This window comes from Mytilus trossulus, chromosome 3 (assembly GCF_036588685.1).
Source record: "Mytilus trossulus isolate FHL-02 chromosome 3, PNRI_Mtr1.1.1.hap1, whole genome shotgun sequence".
In the NCBI taxonomy this organism is placed as follows: domain Eukaryota; kingdom Metazoa; phylum Mollusca; class Bivalvia; order Mytilida; family Mytilidae; genus Mytilus; species Mytilus trossulus.
In genome coordinates this window covers 38,788,210-38,811,050 of record NC_086375.1, presented here as the reverse complement: position 1 = coordinate 38,811,050, position 22,841 = coordinate 38,788,210, and the positions used below count along the sequence as shown (strand labels likewise).

Below are 22,841 nucleotides of genomic sequence, written 5' to 3'. Positions count from 1 at the left end.
AATGTATCCCATTTATTTATTATGTCTATTGTTATGGAATATTGCGCACTTTTGATTAATTTTGCTTGTAAACCCTCAAATTGATTATTCTTTGTTTATAGAGAAGGCGATAAGTGCTTTCTGTTATGTTTACTTTAGTAAGAATTTTTTTTAAAGTGAATAGAAACAAATAAAATAACAATTTTCTTCTCAAATACGAAGTGTTTTATTGTAAAAAAAACCCAACCATTTGCATAAGTTTTCAATTTATCTATTACATAGTTAAGCAGAACAGTTAGATATCAAGTCGACGACATGGTTATCTATCAAGTTGGATGAAGAAAATACCTCCATTTTTTTGTTTAAATTAATACGGACAGAGAACATATCAATATATAAGTTTACTTATTTCTGTGTCTGTCCTTCCATAACGTGACTCAAAAAAAAAAAAAAAGATTTGTAACACTTGTATCAAAAAGAGAAAATCGAGCGAACCCTCTTATGTTAGGGTGTGTTTGAGATGAATAATTTGTCTAAAAAACGTACAAAGGAAGAACATTTGATACATCATCTCGCTTCAGATTCTATCATTTTTATATAGCAAAGCTACAGGTTGACTTTATAACATAAAAAAATCACAGTACTAAAAGATGACACATATGGGTCAAATGAAATACCTATGTAATGAATCACTAAATCAGAGTAGGTGTGTTCGAATAGCTATTTTATTTTTCTAAAAGTACTTGACGACAGTCTTTTAAGTTGGATGATGAAAATGCATATCTTCGAGAAAAAACAAATTCATTTTTTTGGCTTCCATTTCTACGATTGTGCTTTATATTTGTCATCCTGTGATGTTTTAAAATTTAGTGTCCTTAACTTCAAACATAACGTCCAATAAAATTTAAGTATGATGTATACATGATGAAGCCCCGCCTATCTTAATTGTCATGCTTGAGCAAACATTGATACAAGCAAAGCAAGCAAGCCAAACAAAGATTTGTCTTGCTAGCATTAATGTATTAGCTGTAAGGATACATTTTTGTTGTTGATTGAAAGTCTCAATGTTATTTTTTTTTGCAAAAACGAAAAAAGGATTAAGGTTATAACATTTAGAAAAGTGCCTCCAATCTTTAACTTTGGTGAACATATATGAGCCGACTTACCTTCAATCGTTTGGGCACTTTTTGATATCTTTCTCATTGGCAATCATACCACATCTCATAATTTTATATCAAGGCGGTTTCGGATGGGGGATTTACAACCTAAGCTTTTATAATATATATAAAATTTACCAACAGAGAATTATTACAGAAACTACTGAGTGGATGTTATTATCTTGAATTAAAAGTCTACCAACAATTAACTCGACCAAATTATATATGAAATAACTATGGCAATTGATAATGTTTTTTTTTAAATATTAAAATGGATCATTTGTTTTAAATAACACAAAACGTGTGCACACATTTAAACATTGCCTTAAAATAATAAGAAATAAAATTACACGCTAATTCATTTTATTCGAAAAATGCCGTAAATTTTTGGCTATTTCAGCTATTTGGCTATTATTTGTTCTTTTCGGTTAAATAGCTCTTCAACTGTTTTGGTAACCAAACTATCATTCCATATCTTTTCATTTATGTTCAAAATTTCCAGTCTGTAATCTGCACAAAATGAACTGCGAGCACAGAATCTGTTGCATGTTTCAATTTGATTTTCTCTTGATCGATGCCATTGCTGTTTGAATACTATTTATTGTTGTTTAGTACCATATTTATTACTGTCATTCTTTCCTGCTAATGCAAAACCTTTAATACCCCGCCTCTTATTGAACTATAAGTAGTACAGTATATTTCCGATTTTGATTAATGAACATTTCGTTACTGGAATGAACAAATGTTGTTTTGAATGAATTTTAACTACATTATGGTACTGATTTTCAGCAGATTAAAACATGAAAAAGCAGTTAATTCCACATAAAGAAAATGTCAAAATCGATACGAGATGGAACGGAATGGAATGGCACTCATTGAGAGAAAAATACAGAATATCTGCATAAGACGTGATCAAAAAGGTTCTCGATCAAGACTTATACAGATAATCTGCTTTCGATATATAATATCAATCATTAGTAATGACGAAATCATGTGGTCAATATAATTCAGTCAATAAGAAATTAACCCGTTCTAATAAATATGAGAATTGATATGTAATCAATTTGTCGTTGTATACTAATTATCAAAGATGTGATTGGCGTTACATTTGATGTGGCTTTTGTGGAATAAACCTCAAACATATAAAATATAATAACAAATATGCAAATATAGATCCTAAGATAGCTAATACAGATTCCAGAACAGAGCCGCCATCCAAGGCATAAAGTATAATAGCTTGATCCCCATTTTCTATGCAAGGTACTGTAGCGTTTACACTACATTCAAAAGTTAGTTTTGGTATTTCAGCATACACTAAACCTTGAAAGCCCCATTTTAAGTAAGAAATGTTTGACACCCATTGTAAACCTGAAAAAAGAAATGTCTATACATTAGTTAGGCTGTTTGCTGTTAAGATTCATATCATATTTTTTTTTATAAATGTGTTACTAAAAGGTAATAGAATAGTGGTTGTGTTTGAGCGGTATATTGAGTAGTAGATTTGTGACACTTCTCATAACAGGCTAAACATGTCTGTTTTGTGACCAGTAGTCAACACTTCGGTGTTGACATGAATATCAATTATGTGGTCGTTTTTATAAATTTTCTGTAACACAACTTTGAAATTTTCGAAAAAATAAGAATTTTCTTATCCCAGGAATAGATTACCTTAACTGTATTTGGCACAAATTTTTGGAATTTTGGGCCCTCAATGCTCTTCAACTTTATAGTTGTTTAGTTTTACAACTTTTTTGATCTGAGCTTTACTAATGAGTCTTATGTATACGAAACGCGCGTCTGGCGTATTAAATTATAATCCTGGTACCTTTAATAACTATTGTGTTTACTATATTTGCGAGACCACATTTTTCGTTTGTACTGTTTTGTGTACTACTTTTGATATTTTGTTTTTTCTGTTTATAATCTTTTATGCACCCAGTCCCGCTACTTTTGCGTGCTTGACATTTTTCAGTTTTTGTTTGTTACCATGTTATGCCTTAATACTTGACAAATGAGGTAACTCATTGATTCTTCCCTAATTTAAGCTCTTATTTTACTGTTTTCAACCTTTGATGATTTTTTTTTCAATTTTGGTGTCCACTTTTCAAAGCAATGTGCTGTTCCTGTTGCATTATTCTGCTTAAAAGTTTAGTTATTTTAAGTCGCTGTTTGGTTTCGTTTATTCCGTATTGACTTAAATGTTTGTGACCTTTTCGGTTTTTTTTCATTATGATTTAACCGTTTACGAGCAGGTTCGGTGTTTGATATTGCATTAGGAACACTTTAGGCTTTCGACATACTGTATAGATAATATTACACTTCGTGTTGTTCTAAAATATACAACTTATTTTTTTCCCTCAGATAAGTTTTCAGTTTCAGATTTTATTGTTTTGTTTTTGAACTATTTTATTTTCATTGTCAAATTTATCCAAATATATTATGTCTGTATCAGTTATTTTATGTCTCACATTCTCTTCAAATTGTGGTTTAAAAACACGTTCATCGTGCGAAAAAAAACCTTTATTCAATACTTTTATGTTTGCACTGGCTTGTCTGAATAGTCTATATTATTTAAGTACATATGTATAACAATGATAAAGTGTTTATTTTTTATAGTTCACGTATTCTCTATAAAATCTATACAGAATTTTGAGTAAATACGTTCTACGTTTGTGTGATAAATAAGAGTTTATACAGGACTATGCATTCTGAATGATCGATTTAGAAGGCCGTTATCGGATTTTCTAGTTTTAAAATGCTGATTCAAGTATATTGGCAAACAAAAAGTAAAAATAATCCCAAATATCATATAATTCCGACGTCTATTAGTCTATTTCCAATTTTAATATACTGACCTGAAAATATATTATCCAAGTTGATGAAGAATCCTGCCGACATAATAAACATTGAAAAGAAAGTCTGAGCAAAAAAGCATGAGAGTTGAAAGTTAGGTAATATTGCCGATGACAGCATAGCAAGTGATCTGCTACAGTATATCATCAGGTATAATAATCCAAACACTTGAAAGAATACTGAAACGTCATTTGTAAGTCCAGCTAAGAAATACGCTGGTATAACATAAACTATGACGTAGAATGTATGTAACGGCAGCTCACTAAAAATCTGAAAGAAGTATAAAATAATAAGTCTTAACATCATGTCCAATGCAAATGTATTACCACATAAGACATATTTAAAACAAGATAGATCATATGTTTGTATTTGTATTGTTAAAATTAAAATTAAAAAAGATCTGAGCTCTCGACTTTGACTAGAATTCGCCAATTATACATAAACAATTTATTATTAGATCATATCTTTTTTGGGGGAGGGGGATCATAAAATTATATTTTGTATTTTCGAAATGATATTGGTGTGGCCAATTATAGAACAACCAGCTCTACCAGTGGACACATAGGTCAATGTTTTAATTTATGCAAACTTCTCATCATTTCTGTATCTCAATTAAGCAAAAGACCGAAGATCACAAGTTATATTTTTTTTTCAATATGTCCCAAATGTAACTGTCATTCTTCAAAATGACTTTCTAAGAATATCTCATATCTATTCATCGTCAACAAAAAATGAGTGCACTTCTTTTGAAAAATTAGAAATATTTGCAAATCAAAGTAAGAAAGGAACCAATACCGTTGTGCTTGTAAACATATCGGCAAGATTAGTTTGGCCATCTAGCAAATGTGTTTTGAGCGATACTGACAAGTATTATACAAGCATAATGTGCTTCAGACGTACTTAAGTATAAGCGTGGTATCTTTGAATTTGAATTCAATGTAAACATTTCCTACCTTCGCAAAGTAGTAAGGACCTATAACATACAGATGATCTTCAAGCTCACAGTACAAATAGTTTCTTTCATTGTGATCTAGAAATTAAAACAAATATATTATTTCGGAATTTTTTTTTTTTTTTGTTATTTAAAGGAATTTGATGCGATTGTCATACACGTTAGAGGTTTAGCCAGCTATAAAACCAGGTTTAATCCCCAATTTCCTCCATAAGAAACTGCCTGCATTTGTTTTCCATTCGTTTGATTGATTGAGCTTTTGATTTTGCCATTTGATAAGGGAGTTTTTATTGGAGTTCGGTATATTTGTGAATTTACTTTTTTGATATCATCAAGCATAAAAGTTACCTCTATTTTGTCAGCAAGTTGGTGCACATGCAAGAGATCAAAACAACAAAAACAAAAATTCGATAAAATATGATGTTAAAATTCGTTATACGGGTTAGAAAGAAGATGATGCAAGGTACACATTAAAACAATTGAATAACAGAAAGTAAACGGTATCGTTCATGTTCATTCCAAGGCTGTGTCATCCATGAAGGCTCATCATTTTGTGTGCTATTGATTAACTTCAATCAACTGTAGGTTTATAAAATATGTATCAACTGTTCATATTAATATCAACGTTTGAAAGTTTGAGACTTATTTTTGTTCAGTATTTGTCAAAACATTTGATAAATTTGAATCAAGAATATATACGGGTCAATATGAATGTCATCCTTGCAACCAGTTAATTGTATTTTATACGCAGCAATCTGGTCATATTTGTCATGTAGGAATCATTTTCAGTTATCTTAATTTAAATTGTCTACAATCGAAAAAAACATAAGTAAATGGAGAAATCACCTCCGTATTTTATTATTTTTCTAAACTTACATTGGGCTATAACATCAAGTATGACCATATAAGGGTATAATGCCGCCAGGATGTACATTAGACCAAACCAATCACGTATATTACTCTGACCATATGCCAATTTATAATAAACCAAACCAACAACAAAAGACATGGCAAACGCCTGGATAAACTGTGCTGATAGGTTAAGGTAATCTTCTAATATATTACGTGTACATCGCCTGTCAGCAAAGAAACAGAAAGATTAATGAACATGTGAAGTTATATTTGTAACCCCAAAGATGAAGAACTTTCGAATTGACTCTTAAAGCTATAAGTAGTTTAAAAGCAAGTCTGAAAATAGTAATATACTAGTGATCTTACATGCTTATCAAAAGTGAATTCAATGGTGTGAATGAAACATATCCCTCAATACAATGGTTATAGGATTTTTTCTAATTTTTTATTCAACTAGAAGTATTGGTTTAAAAGGTACTAGTAATACCCTGGTAGTAAAAACATATGATGATGTTTAAATGTACATTTGTAATGCAAAAGGACATACCTGAACAAGACGGAAAACTGTCTAAAATATCCTGGTGATTGACTGAACTTATTTATCATGTTCAACATGTCCATCATTGGAACCTCTTCTTCTGTGTGAACTGATATATCTTGTTCTGACACAACGGACCTCTTTTGTGTATAACTCTGTAACAGATTCTCCATTGTTTGTTTACTGGACATTTCCGTTTCTTCTGATGACGGATCCAAGGTAACCAAATCAACTGGAAGTAAAAATTACAGCATACAAAACTTTTGAAAGTGTTGGAGGGAACTGAAATTAATCAAACTACAAAAGCAACACTTATTATGCTTCAGAGTATAATAGTCTATAATACATATATACACAGGAAAACGGATAAGTTGCCATAAAAGGTATCAACAATGTGTGAATCACTTTTAAAAGGCAGTAAAAGTAGAAATATATGAGCAGAGCTCGTAAATTCGTATCAGCCCTTATGGTAAATCGATTGGCATTTTCAAGTTTAACTTCGTAAATGTTCAACCAAGCGCTCGAATATGTCATTATTTGAATTGAAACATGGTCAAGGAGATGATCAATGGCTTTTTTAAGAAAATTTCTATGGAAAAATTATTAACATAGAGTAAAGGTTCAGAGTCGGATTTAGGGGGGAAGGTGGCATGGGTCCCTCCTGAAGCATGACTGGAGCAGACCCTATATTATGCAGTCAGTGGGTCCCCCTTATAAACCAAAATCTGGATCCGCCACTTTGGTTTAAAAGGGGATGCATATCCATTCAAATGACATTTGAAAATCCAATACTTAAATATTGAAAATTATTAAAGAGAAAGATGTAACAACGTTATGTCAGACAAACGGATGAACAGATGGTGAATGATCAGTGTATATTGCTACCTCAGCAATCCAAAATTTTAATTTTTCCATAATCGAAATGTGCAATAAAAACAACAATAATTGTTTACCAATGTTACACACACGATATAACAGTGATCAATCAAATGTAGGTATACAACACTACTGAAAGGCAAAGTGCGGGAGGGGCGAATTCTTATTGAAAAAAAAACATACAAATTGACCATGCAGCAGAGATGGGAAATGCACAGTGTCAAGATACCAAATCATATCATTTTACTTGTTTAAGTCACACTCATAATAATTAACACACAATATATGTAACTTTTCCACTGTGTAAGTATGTTACATTCCACATATTAATTCATTCGCACGAAACAACTGCCTCTGTTTAAAGGAACAAGATTATGGTATCGTGTCATGAGACGAGAAAATTTTAATTGAGTAAATGATAAACACTATAAAGTATGACATTTAAACTTTGGTAATGTTATTTAATCCTTTCTTTTCATCTTAAGATCAAACTGTAAAATACGGAACACGTTGTTGCTGTTAAAACATTCATACATCACGTAAATTTTAACATTTATGAGTTTCACAAGAGCTTATATGAATTAAAACTTTGAGGGGGAACTCGTGACTCATTGATCTAAGACGTTCTTTGTTTCATTCTGGAATAAACCGAAGGACACAAATTATATTGCAACTCACATTTTTGCTTAAAAATTGTTTTAATGTTATCACAGTATAATATATGCCTCTAATGGATACCAAAAAGTGTTAACTTAATCAACTTCTTCCAGATTAACCACCAACAAATATAAATGCAGCGAATAAAAAAAAAGAGAAACAGTCAAAACAAGTAAAAAGAGGGCACTGATTTCCGTTATGCATGTTACTAACTAAGTAGATAAAATTATTTCCTTTTTTTTTTTTATTGTTCCAACATTTAGTAGTATGCTCACATGTACACATACTAATGTACCCTTATTGCTAACTTTTCACCTGTGTAAATGTGTAATAGTTCATAGTAGGGTACCATCCCGAAACTAACATTTCCAAAGATATGTTTTAGTAACTTTGACCTTGATCTTTAACTTGTTGACACCCTTCGCTATGTCTTTCATCGTTATCAACGTTTTTTCGAAACAAGCCAAAGAAACTCGCGTTATAATAAGAAACCATTTGTTTAGGACATACAGACAACATGATTGACGGACGAAAATTATCAATTTACATTCCTGATTTTTTCGGGGTAGCAGGATAACAAAATGTTTAATTCTATAATCAATTAGTTTTGTACCTAGTTATACAGAATTCAGGGAGGTAGTTTTATCAATTATAGAACAACTCAATCCCCATACAGTATGTTAATAAACAAAATACTAGCAATGGAAATAAATGAAAGATGGAATAAGTGGTGAATTTAACATGTACCAACATTAATAGTCAAATTAGTTTATTTAATCGATTTGCATAGAAATTGATCATTTGTCTTTCGTCATTTGTATGTTGTCATACGACAAAATTATTTTTATGTCTACCTGTGCGAATTTCAAACGCGCAATTTTACACCAGTTATGAAAACCTTCTATTATTTATGGGTAGACTTTACATAGATAAATTCAGCCGTATAAGAAAAGCAAAATGAGAATGTTAAATTTGATGTATGCCTTTTTGTGCTTCTTTGTTACATTTGTTGTTTATATAGTGATATTAAGATGATAACACAATATTGACTGTTGTACCCCTATTTTTGACATTTTTACTCTTTGAGTATGTTTGTTTTGTTCATGCATCGTTGACAATGTAATGGAATTTGATGCGACTGTCATACAAGTGAGAGGTTTAGCTAGCTATAAAACCAGGTTCAATCCACCATTTTCTACATAAGAAAATGCCTGTACCAAGTCAGGAATATGACAGTTGTTATCCATTCGTTTGATGTGTTTGGACTTTTGATTTTGCCTTTTGATTTTTGATTTTCCTTTTTGAATTTTCCTCGGAGTTCAGTATTTTTGTGTTTTTACTTGTTCGATAACAACTGAATAACTGAATATAATGCAAATAATAAATGTCACGGTATGAATACAAGATCTTTACTTAAAAAACATTCCAAGTTAAATCAAAACAAATGCCACTATAACTGTTATAGATATTTCTGATATTCTTAAGTACAGCAATACACAGATCATAACGAAAATATAGACGAAGTATTGTGCATTTCAATTATCTATATCGTGGCGGTCAGTTTTTGTTTTTTCGGGAAGCTTTGGCCCTTGTTTTTGATAAAAAAAAAGCAAGCTATTAATTCTAAAGCAAAAGTTACTAACCTATTGATATGTAATTATTACAGATATCTGCAGCAATTTAAGAACATGTAATTTGCGTAGTAAAGATTCATTAATAATTTACAGACTTAAACTCTGGATGGTTGTTTCATTATAGCCATAATGTCAATACCAATATATCTTATTAAGTATTAATGAATATATCTTAGAACGTCTTCAGGGCGATCACTATTTATTATACGGGGCAGTATTCATTAATTTAGCACGTTATAACCTTAAAAATCGATGATATAATCCAATCAGTCGAACATGTGACTTATTAAAGGCAGTAATGGTTTAGACATAATCTAATTTGTGGTAAATCAGTTGGCTATGGTTTGTATAACATAAAGGTAACTTGATAACATACCAGAGATCGGTGTTATATTAAGGCAAAGAAAACTAGAGAGACGGAAAGCCGAGATTAAATATTTATATATACTACGACTTTTTGTCAAGACATAGCATAGCAATTTAGAAAAAAATTAAAAGTTCAGAAGATAAAAAAAATAAACATATATAATGCCATAAGATTGGAAAATGAAACAGATCAAAACATTTATTTTCAGTTAGTTATGTGAAATCATTAACACAACCTTATTAAAGATTTGAAGAACGCTCAATAGTACATGTAATTTTGATGCGAAATAAGTTTGACATTAGTTTTCTAACACTTCTATTGACCGATATCAACTACAACTGCGGGAAACCTAATCTTGGGTGGACTTGTCATGCATAGTTTTCAAAGTACCTCGGTGACCGAGTGGCATAATTAGTTCATCTACTGTATTACTGGCCTATCAACACTGAGGTTACTAGAACAAAAGAGGGACGAAAGATACCGTAGGGACAGTCAAACTCATGAACATAAAACAAACTGACAACGCCATGGCTAAAAATGAAAAAGACAAACAGATAAACAATAGTACATATGACACAACATAGAAAAATAAATCAGGTATATTCTCTTTCTTTTAGTTCATTTGTATTCGCTTTTGTTCATATCGATTGTAAATCGACAATCAAAACGACAAAGCATTGCTAGTGATCATATACATTTGTAGGTTTCGTAATTACGACTACACTCAAACAAAGCATTGCTTTTAATAAATATTACTCACTGTAATAATCTCCAGGGTTTGTTAAATGAGGACAAGGATATCCAAGATTTGTAAAATAATCAACCATTTTTGCGGCTTCGCCATTATAAACAACATTTCCTTTTGTCATAATCATAACTCGATCAAACAGCTCAAATATGTCAGACCTGGAAAAGAAAAAGAAAAGATAATCATGCTTTTTATCATTTTCTTTTTCAGTCATTAATGTATCAATGAATCATTATATATGTGCTAATGTGGTCGACGTTCTTCCCGATGAAACTAACTATTCTGAACTTTACCTTCATTTCAATAAAATTACATATTTATCCATATTCAAACTTGTCTAGATAAGTATATCGATACAAATCACAGTCATATAGATATAGGAAGATGTGGTGTGAGTGCCAATGAGACAACTCTCCATCCAAATAACAATTTAAAAATTAAACCATTATAGGTTAAAGTACGGCCTTCAACACGGAGCCTTGGCTCACACCGAACAACAAGCTATAAAGGGCCCCAAAATTACTAGTGTAAAACCATTCAAACGGGAAAACCAACGGTCTAATCTATATAAACAAAACGAGAAACGAGAAACACGTATATATTACATAAACAAACGACAACTACTGTACATCAGATTCCTGACTTAGGACAGGTGCTATAGTTCCCTTTTTATGTAAATGTTTAAAACATATCAAAAAGAATTAAAAACCTTTTCATAGGTCAGATTGTTAACGGGTTTGTTTTGAATTTAATGTTCCATTACCTTCGTATCCTTTGGTATTTTCTATCTGCTTAAATAGTAATCAAATACCAATGATGGCCTAAAATGCAAGACGCGATAATACCAACCTTGGTTGATGTATAGACATTATGACTGTCCTGTTATTTCTTGACATCTTTGCTAAAGTTTCGACCAGATGATGAGCTGTAAAAGCATCCAAACCTGACGTTGGTTCATCGAGGAAAATAATGCCTGTAATTAGAACATAATGAATATAAATTAAAAAAAAAATAGCATAAAGCTGGACTATTCAAAATCAGAACTCGAATGGCAAGCAGGACTATGGATGAAATTAATAAAACAAATGATAGCTTAGAAAAATATTACAGAGAATATTGCAGGTTGAGAAAGTAGAACCCTATATTCATATGCGAGCATAAACTCATATGCTCTGGAATGCCCAGTTGTTTATTTCCCCTATTCATACCCGTCATAATGATCATGTTAAAATCAACTAGATCGGTGATAAAGACATCAGGTTGTTGTCGCTTTGACACATTCCACACTTCCATTCTCAACTTTATCATACAACAGCAGGTCTGTAGATTCTGGGAAGGAAACCTTCTTATACATTACTACCCGTTAATTTTTTAACTTGACCCTACACGTTAAAGAATTGGAAAGAATGAAGTTAAATGTGTTTGGGTTTTTTTATAATGGATATGTTAGACAAGACGTTATTGAATTATAGATTGCTCCACTCCTAAAGCTTCTACGTGTTTATACTCGCCTTTAATATGTTTAGATTTGAACATTTCTAATGAACATAAATCAAGAAAAAGACTGCTGACGCACGATCGTTTTTATCTTAATTAATCTTAGTCTATAGTTTTCTATGTAGTGTCTTGTGTACTTGTATGTCTGCTTGACTTTTTTCTTTTTTAGCCATGGTCGTTGTCAGTTTATTTTCAATCTAATAGTTCAACTGTCCCTTCGGTATTCTTTCGCTTCTCTTTTTTAAATAGAAGATTGTTTAAAGTCCGCAAGAGAACGAAGAGTTCCCTGTGCCTAACAAAACCTTGTAAAGCATGCAGATAGATAGTTGATACATGGGAAAGACTTACTTGGATCGAGCAATAACTGTATTCCAATACTGACACGACGTCTCTCACCACCAGACACACCACGGCTCTCTGCATTTCCAACTTTTGAATTTGATACATGTCTTAATCCGAGTTCGGCTATCACACTGTCTACCTTATGATTATATATTTGTTAAATCAGACAACAGTGAAACAAAATACGAGTAGTTTACGTACACATTTAGGAGAGGTTGTACACTTTCTAAATATTCAATTACACAATAGTGCCTTGTCTTAAATTATAGACCGAACGCGAAACGAAACAGATTGTATTATTTCATAGAAAAAAAGATATAGGAAGATGTGTGTGAGTGCCAATGAGACAACTCTCCATCCAAATAACAATTAAAAAAAAAGTAAACCATTATAGGTCAATGAACGGCCTTCAACACAGAGCCCTGGCTCACACCGAACAACAAGCTATAAAGAGCCCCAAAATTACTGATGTAAAACCATTTAAACGGGAAAACCAACGGTCTAATCTTTATAAAAAAAAACGTGAAACGAGAAACACGTATATATTACATAAACAAACGACAACTACTGTACATCAGATTCCGAAAAGCATGTATGTCACATTTTTTTTTAAATGTATAACTTGTTCATCATGCCTGTCCTGTCCACCATAAAATAATCAATCTAAAAATCTCAGAATACAAAATACAAAAAAAAATGGCCTTACCCTGTCTTCTATTTTTTTACTCGTAAATGTTGTCGGTAGCTTTAATTCTGCAACAAACATAAGTGTTTCTTTTATCGTCAGATGAGGTAACAGTCTATCGTCTTGTTTAACGTATGCTGAGAACGATCTAATCATGGAATTGTTCTGTTGAACACCATTCAGAAAGACATCACCAAGTATCTCACCAACTGTAATACGTCCTGCCAATACATCTAACAGACTTGTCTTACCACTTCCTGAAAAACGATTGAAAAGAATTTAATCATGGTCAAGAAAATAAAAGAAAAACCTGGTAATTTTATCAAACAAATCGATCTTCTTTCAGTTCTCGAGACGAACATTCGTTTTTCCTCATTATCTGCATGACCAGTGAGTGACTCCCATGCAAATAGTGGAAACACAAAACGATAAGGAGCAACAATGTGTATGCTTAAATAAAAGCAACACTAGTTAACATATGTTTGAATTTCAAAAATACATTAAGAAGATTAAAATCAAGGTAAAACACAACACACTGAGGAAACTTCAAAACGAGCGATATCGAATGAGTCGACAAAGTAACCATATCCTGTTATGCACGCATCATTCGTCATGAGAAGTCACAGAAACAAGTATAAGTTGTAAAGCATAATGTTTAGGAAAATTTGGTGCACAATTTTTTTGAATGGGAGAGTAAAAGTTATCAAAGGTACCAGGATTATAATTTAGTACGCCAGACGCGCGTTTCGTCTACTTAAGACTCATCAGTGACGCTCATATCAAAATATTTATAAAGCCAAACAAGTAAAAAGTTGAAGAGCATTGAAGACCAAAAATGCCAAATACGGCTAAGTTAATCTATGCCTGGGATAAGAAAATCCTTAGTGTTTCAAAAAAACAAAGTTTTGTAAACCGGAAATTTATAAAAATGACCACATTATTGAAATTCATGTCAACACCGGAGTGTTGACTACTGGGCTGCCTGGTGATACCCTCGGAGACGAAACATCTACCAGCAGTGCCATCGACCCAGTGGTGTAAAAGTAACGTACTGGCTATGTTCTATACATTCGTATTAATTTTAATTAAATAAGAACATGGCAGTACCAATTTAAGAATATGACAGTTGTTTTCCATTCATTTGATGTGTTAGAGCTTTTGATTTGGTCAACTATTAGAGGATTTTAATTTAATAATTTCCATTGGAGTTCCGTATTTTTGTTATGTTACTTTTTGCATTCTGATATAAGTGATGCATGTAATGATATTATCCATACCAGAAAGCACAACTGTTCAATTGTCTATGAAACAGTTACAATTATATATCTTATATTAGCAAAAGTACATCTTTGTAGATATAAAAAGTGGATACTTTGGTTTAATTATGGTTCTATTCGTTACCAAGGCCAATAATTAGTAAATGGAATCCAGTGACGCAAATACGATTCCTCGGAAGAATAGATTTTTTAGTCATACTGTTTAGAGTAATACCATGCCCATGACAGACTATATATGGTAACTTACTTTTGCTTTACAAATCTATATATACATGCATCCAAGTATAACGTTTGTTTATTACCGACTTCCAGACGAACTACGTCGAACTACGTCAATTGTGACATATACAAGTTATTTGCTTTATGGAGTGTTCACTGGAGGTTTTATTCATGTAGATTGCGTAACGTCTCTCTTAATGGTGTTGGGATTACATAGGGGAACACTTTTCTGTCTAACAGCTCATTGTATCATTAGATTGTGTATATGATATATATATGAAGTTCTAAAATTATGTCACTATTTTCCAAGAACATTAATTGTAGCATAAGTTTAGTATAATATCTGTATGGTGGTGATAATACATTTGGGAAAACTTTTATTTCTAACAATTCATTGCATCATTAGATTGTGTATATGATATATGTTTTAAAGTTATAAAATTATGTCACTATTTCCCAGAATATTGTAGCATATGTTTGATATGATAGTTATATGATGGTAACATTACGAAAGGGAACAATTTTCTGTCTAAAAGTAGCAGTTCGTTGTATTAATAAACTGTGTATATGATATACATTTTAAATTCTATAATCATGGTTCTATTTTCTCTGAATTTGTTTTCCCTGTATACCAATTAGACATACGTCCAAACGTATCATTTGTAAATGAAATGTCACTCTTTGAATGTTATTGCAAAAAGTCTTAACTAAAAGACTGAACTACATAGTAAATTCAAAGAAAGGGAAATCCATAAAACTGACAAAATCAAATGTCAGAGACTAAATCAACAAATGAAACAAATGGAAAACAGCTGTTATATTCCTGACTCAGAATAAGCATTTTTCGAACAAAATATTGAGTTAAATCTAGTTTTATAGCTAGCTTAACCTCCTGCCTATATTTCATCCAGAGTAATGAAAACAAAAAATATTTTATTAGTAAACAAAAAAACGAAAAAAAATGAAACGCACACGACTGTGTTTTAAAAAACATGAACTATTCTTAATATGTTAAAAGAATTAGCCTTTTCCCGCCACATTTTAAAAATCAAATATCTTGAAAAGGAGCTCCAAAAATCTAAAAGTATTTTTTACCTTAAATTGATTCAGAACTAATGCTCTTCTGGCTTATAGTATCAATTTTAGAATCTTGATTTATTTAATTTCACCTAAGTACATCCTAAATTCAGAAATTTAACTTTTTTTTTTATTTTGTTCCCAATTTAATTCCCCTTATGTTTAGAATTGTTAGAGCTTAGTTTAAGCAGATGATATATAAACCGAATTAAAGTGTATGGTATATATTATCTATTATTGTCAACATGTACCTTAGAATGATACGAAATCAATCACATTGTCAAATAAAACGTCATAAATAGTTATATCATTGCTGAATAACAATTTTAATCAGCAAGGTCCTAGACAATATCAAGGTTCGTAAAGTTCGTCTAACCCTGTACAGATGATGAAATCACAAATTTAATAACAATTGGTATCTTTATCTCAAAACAACATTGTAAAGTACCTCTCGAATAAGCAAAGTTTGTACAAATTGACTGATTTGATAATATCCTAGTACAACAGAATGTCCACGTTAGGGGACAGTTTAACTCAACTCGTATAAGTTCTTTGAGTGGCTGTTCCTGGGCTAGAGTATGTGGAATGGTTCAGTATATGTTGTTTGTTGATTTGTTTCGCTATTGTTTTCGATTATATATTTTTTATATTGGACAAATTGGGTATTTCCTACATGTTATTCATCATCAGCGTCGTCAAAATTTAACTTGCTGCTCACAAGGAAGCTATTAAACCAAGAATCACCAATTAATTATCCCTATCTGCTCAGCCATTTTTTTTGCAATTATCACAGATTTATAAATATTTCATCTTAAAATAGGGACGAAAGATACCAGAGGGACAGTCAAACCAATAGATCGAAAATAAACTGACAACGCCATGGCTAAAATAAAAAGACAAACAGACAAATAATAGTACAGAAGACACAACAAAGAAAACTAAAGACTACGCAAAACAAACTCCACCAAAAAATGGGGTGATAGCAGGTGCTCCGGAAGGGTACGCAGATCCTGCTCCACATGTGACACCCGTCGTGTTGCTTATGTTATTACAAATCCGGTAAATAGTCTAATTCGGAAGAACATATTCGTGAAAAGGGAATGGTATTGTAATAACGACATAAGGAACATATATATCCGATATCAAATGTGAAACGGTTATTCCATAACGGTCAACCAACTCATGATGGCGTCCGTAAAATTTACCAAGGGGTGATTTCAGCTTCACCATCTGGAACTCTTGGTTCAATAGCTTCCTTGTGAGCAGCAATCCTCTATCCAGGAATTCATGATAGGAAATACAAGCCTGGGAATTCAATATCGTATCAATTGGGAGATATATACTCCGTGTGCAGGTGCTGCTGGAATGTTGCTACATAGAAATTGAAAGTTCACAATTGGGAAGCTGAAATCATCCCTTTTGTCGTAAACTTTTGTTTTCAACAGACCCTCATTGCCAATTTCTATATGTAAGTCAAGATATAAGGCTTATGTTTAGCTTCATAGAAACCTGGTATATCCCTGAATAGTAAATGTATCAACTTTCTTCATGCAAATTTTCAACATACCTCTAAAGAAAAAAACAGCGACTTTCCAACGGAGGTACGCCAAATATAACCCCTGGTTTTCTAGAAATCTTAAATTAGTATAATTTTTATTGCAAACGCATAGACAAATTTTGAATCAAAATGGTCTAAATATATTTCTCCTTTACCAAAAGTTTTATTTCTGCAAATTCTTGTTTAAGTTAAGAAGGACAGTCAAAAGCACAAGTCTGTGTCAGAGTAGGGCTACTTTAACGTTCCAACTTTGAGTTGTACTTTGGGAGTAATTGGTGGTCTGACAGCTAAAGGAACCTAAAGTGTTATAACTTAACCAACAAGATTCTATAGAAAGATATCAACATTTAAATCATTGTTTAAGTGTTTTGTTTACATATATATATTTATATTAAATTGTTAAAGTAATTGAAGAATTACCTGAACTTCCCATAATGGCCAGCAATTGTCCCGATTTGGCTGTGAATGTGACGTTGTCTAAGACTTTTTGTGGCCCGGAACATTCCGTTACTTCCCATGGCATCTGTAAAGTGGACAATTTCTGGAAGAAGTTTAGATTCTTTGGATTCACTGTGTAACATAGTTTATCGACGCTAAGGTCTATCTGTAGACGTCTGTTTGTTTCCAAGGTGTAGGTAGTCTGAGTTGGCGCCCTTTCTTGTGGCTCCTCGATGTTGGAAATAACTTCTGTTGGTGACGACATTGTTTCTTATTGTGTTGTTGACTCCATTACTAAAACAGGATATAAATATATATCGACCCTAGACATTTATCAGTATAGACAAAGATAAATTGATAAAGTTGTCTGATAAATAAAACTAACCCAAATAAACCATCGTTATAAGGATTGGGTATGTTCAACCTTTTTCCACTTTACTCATAATGTCTAATACTTGATTTGCAGAAAGCAATTAAATAATATAAAAAGATACAACGGAAATGGTTATATGACACTGTTCTGCTATCTTTCAACCAGAAATTATTATGTAAAGTGAAAATACGATAACAAATGGCGGAATCTATTATTAGTCTATATATCTATAACCTTTCGGACACCATCTGTAACAGGGATTTTGCCATTAAATAAAACATACAAATGCATTATAATGATACACCAATTATTGTAAATTATGAAAAAACTTACATATCGACTGAGCATATCGAATTGGTTGCAAGCCAAGTAACCGCTCAATGTTATTAGTTTCAAAGTATACTTGGATGAATTTAAATAAATTAAGAACTTTTAATTGATAATATAAGACCGTCTTATTTGTTTTGCCATCTCGGGTTGAGTGTCCACTTTAAAAATATGTAAGAAAATGCTGTTTTAAGCCCCAGAAAACCGAGCTGATGCCAAGATAGATGAAAGCTACTTTATAATACTCTCTTGTATTTCCCTTTACTTCAGTAAACATATTTTATTTCAAAAAAATCATGTGCATGAAATATCGCAATGAAATATATATATAAATACAGTAATACATAAATACTACGGAATCTCGAAATAAGGTTTCTCTTAAACTATAAACCCATCTCCCTTTTGAATCTTCCGTCTCTTTTTCATATTAATGTTAGTTTCTAACGATATACATAATGACCTTACAAAAAATAGTTATAGTGTAAACTTTTCCATTAAGCTCCATCACTCATTGATAATCATGGATATCCCAAGCATCAAGTAACGAAAATTTTGTGCATCAACATCGCGTTACCGCAAAGGTATTTAAAATAAAACACATTAAAATAAGTTAAAGATACAAGTTATCTGAACATTTGTCAATTATTAGTTCTTATTCATCTCCTAATACAACATTGCATTTTTTTCTGAACAATGGCATTAAAATCAAATTACACATAAATACAAATGCTTGAGTTAACCATGTACAAAAATATGTTTCAGACAGATATGTCTTTTCATAAAAATTCTCTTTCTTAATACCGTCTTTTTTTAAATTTTCTTTCTAAATACATTATTTTACATTGACTTTAAATTCTGCTGATTCTGATTTTTAACAATTTGTTTACAACCAGTACTGGTGAGTATGGATGAATCAGTTACAATGTTTATATATGTAAATTCGCATAGAATTTTCACAATTCATTTACACAATTCAATTTCATAAAAGGCAATGTCATAAAGTAATAAGTTGAAATTATAAAACAAGCAGCATCTGAATGAAACATTGGTCGAGTAAATTATTCACGGAGATTGATTTTTAAGCATTGAAAAATAAATGGTAAAATATTAAAAATCAGAGCAATGGAAATCATATGAATTAAAAACGCGGATTAATTTCTTTCACTGTGAAAATTCCGTTGTCCAAAGTATACGAGATATTAGCTACAAAGCACATTGTTTCTTTTTCTTAAAATGCCGTGACAAGGCCATCCAAATTCCTGTCGTAACTGAACGTGACCAAAAGAGGTTAATTTAATAAGATAAGCAACACTACGGGTGCCACACGTGGAGCAGTATCTGCTTATTCTTCTGGAGCACCTGGGATCACCCCCCAGTTTTTTGGTGTTGCTTAGACTTAAGTTTTCTATGTTGTGTCTTCTGTACTATTGATTGTCTGTTTGTCTTTTTATTTTAGCCATGGCGTTGTCAGTTTATTTTTGATATATGAGTTTGACTGTCACTCTGGTATCTTTCGTTTCTCTTTGAAATCAAGCAGTTAAGCTTAAAAACCACGCTGAATATAAGTCTGATGGGACGTAGGAAATCTTTTGGATTCCAATATGCGTCCAATGTTTTTTCTGCTTACTGTACAATTCAAAATGAATCAAAAAGAATGTTCTACTATGTGCGATTTGTAATTTTTAACAAAGGCGGTCATTTGGATTTCTGCCTTTACAAAAAATAGAAAAACATAAGCATACATATCATATGTACCCTCATTGTGCCTGCGAACAATTTTTGATCTGAAATAAAAAGGATTGACTTTGTACAAATCTATAGAAGCGAAGAATTCTCTGTTTTCAACTTATTGTCTAGCATTTGTTTAAACATTTAGAAGACTATTCTTTATACGTATTAGTTTAAACATATTTATTTATAGTGGATTGGGAAACAATTTTCCTGTATTTGTATTGTGGATCTATTTTCATGTATTTTCATGTATTTTAATGTATTTATTTTTCTCACGTCGTGGTCCAAATAAAAACTTTGTTATCCTATTTAAGTTTTAATATCAAATGTTCCAATCCCCCGGACGTCCTTCCTTTGGATGCGCTACTGCAGTGCCTGCTCCACTAGTAGCTCTCGTCGCATTGATCATGGCATGTGAATTTTCTATGAAAAGTTGCATACGGTGACTATGGGGTTGATTCGAAACATTGTATGTGATGTAGTAATTTAGAAATAACAGTTCTCAGCTGCATCAACTCTAAAAATATCGGATTTTTTTCTTAAGGGAAAAACTAATCATAATATAGCATTACGCGTTTCTTCGATAAATCTTTCAATTAACCTTGCAAATATATATAATGACAAAAAATAATGTAGGATTTTCAATAAAAAAAATTAATGAACACATAACTGATCAATCATTTTATATTTAAAAAAATCCCAATAAATAGATGTGTAGATAATTACCCATGTATTTCCTAATATAGAGTTGAATAGATGTGTTGTTAATCCATCCACAGAAACGATATGATAGACAGAAAGATATGTCGTAAATAAATAAGATGTCGTAATATTCAGATGTATGAAAAAATTTGCATTGTAATTATTTTAACCAATGTGAAGCATGAAATAAACACAAGTGTTACTTACCGGTGTTGCTTTCATTCTTCTACATTGAGAGACTTGTCTGATGATGACGTCACGTATCGATTCATCACTCCAAGGAAATTCACTGGCATTGTAGATCGATGCTGTTAGGCTTTAAATTTATTAAGTGTTTCATCGACATGGTTGTTGTATATGAATTTTATTTATTAAAATGATCACACCTGCCTAGCCCTTTGTCAATGTGTTAAACGTTACTTTTCACAATACACAATATATGGACTTTATTACTAAAGAAGGCTTATTTAAGCGTGAAAATTGATGGTTAAAAATAATACAGTCAAGAGTCGATGAAGTTAATTTTGAATAAACAATGTTTTTAGTAAAATAATTTCATTAAAATAAAAAAGAAAATTGTCGATTTTATCTTATTGAATTAACTGGATAAGATGATTTTGTCTTTAAGTAACCTACTGTAAATTCAATATTTATAATTGCGTGCATTTATTATTGCAATTTATTAAAAAATAAAGAAAAAATGCGAGTGTTGCGATTCTAGGAAAACTTTCATACAGAATATGCATCCGATATCAGAATATACTCAACCAGTCACATTATTCGCATTAAGAAAAACCTAGCAATAATTTCTGAATTTAGAGAATAATTTTAGCAATTTTTTTGTGAGTTTGAATGCGCTGTTGGTATCTATCGTCTATCATTTATATTTCTAAATAAGCTAGTTGAAGGCTTAAAAGCTTGCATTAGCCCAGTTTTAATTGACCTGTGGGCCATGTGGTGGATATTTGTCTAATTGGCATTCATACTACCTACATCTTCCTATTCTAATATCTAGTAGACAGAAAAGTTATATTTCAAAATCTAAACTTCAATTACTTTTTATTGATATTTTTCTATTATTAAGGCATAATTTTTAAACGAGATGTTGTATTTCGTTCATTTTTTGTACATACCTTAGGCCGTTAGTTTTCTCGTTTGAATTACCCTCGGTTCTATATTTGTCATTTCGGGGCCTTTAATTGCTGACTATGCGATATGGGCTTTGCTCATTGTTGAAGGCCGTACGGTGACCTATGGTTGTTAATGTCTGCGTCATTTGGTCTCTTGTGGAGAGTTGTCTCATTGGAAATCATACCACATCTTTTTTATATTGAATTAGTATTTGAATTATGAAATAAGGTATCTATTATAAAATTTAGAACATTTTTTTGAAAGAATTTCAAGAAATATATCTTCTTTTCGTTATTTTTAAGTCCAATGGACAATCAATGAAGACGCAGCTGGTAGCATACCATTGGAGGCTGTTGTTTTAGATAAGAGTCTTTTACCGCTGATTTTAAAATCGGATTTGTTATCGTGACCGTCGTTTTTGTTTTTCCTTTTTCTGTTGGTATTGATGATAAATACAGAATTAAGACAGATATACCATTAGGAGCATTTTAATCAGATTTACTTTCATGATGTTGTATCTCTTAAATCTGAAGATTTTTCCTACCACAAGAGAGTAAGCTAGATTGGAAACTTACGATCTAAGTAGCTTTCCCAGTTTGTCTTTGCATTCACCGAGGAGGAAAATTCAATAGCATAATCATATTCCGGTTACCGACTACAGGAGTACTTGTAGTAGTATATATATGGCTTTGCGGGGGTCCACATGTCCACAAAAAAGTGATGTTTTAAAAGATTTTTAATTTAAGTACGTAGTCACAAAAATATAAATTTCCTCATTTCCTTTATTTTCACTTCGTCCACATTGATTCGTAACATAAATCTTGATTTGAAATTTTGTTTCGTTTTTGTGTTTTGATTTTAGAATCTGATT

At 31.6% G+C, this 22,841-nt stretch overlaps 1 protein-coding gene across 3 annotated transcripts; it reads right to left on the bottom strand.

The window, feature by feature from the left end:
* Positions 1–1,100: 1,100 nt before the first annotated feature.
* On the bottom strand, positions 1,101–21,125 carry LOC134711436 (ATP-binding cassette sub-family G member 8-like). 3 transcript variants are annotated; one of them, XM_063572018.1, is made up of 11 exons: positions 21,047–21,125; positions 17,689–18,000; positions 13,159–13,394; positions 12,459–12,591; positions 11,463–11,586; positions 10,626–10,771; positions 6,341–6,563; positions 5,818–6,017; positions 4,943–5,019; positions 3,992–4,259; positions 1,101–2,504 (listed from the first exon to the last, which is right to left on the bottom strand). In XM_063572018.1, the coding sequence occupies exons 2-11, from the start codon at positions 17,969–17,971 to the stop codon at positions 2,239–2,241; spliced, it is 1,956 nt and encodes a 651-aa protein (XP_063428088.1). In that variant the 5' UTR covers positions 17,972–18,000; positions 21,047–21,125; the 3' UTR covers positions 1,101–2,238. The 3 variants fall into 3 exon arrangements, with proteins under 3 accessions (XP_063428088.1, XP_063428087.1, XP_063428089.1); XM_063572017.1 differs by lacking the exon at positions 21,047–21,125 and adding an exon at positions 20,864–20,992; XM_063572019.1 differs by lacking the exon at positions 21,047–21,125 and adding an exon at positions 20,162–20,178.
* Between the last annotated feature and the right edge of the window lie 1,716 nt (positions 21,126–22,841).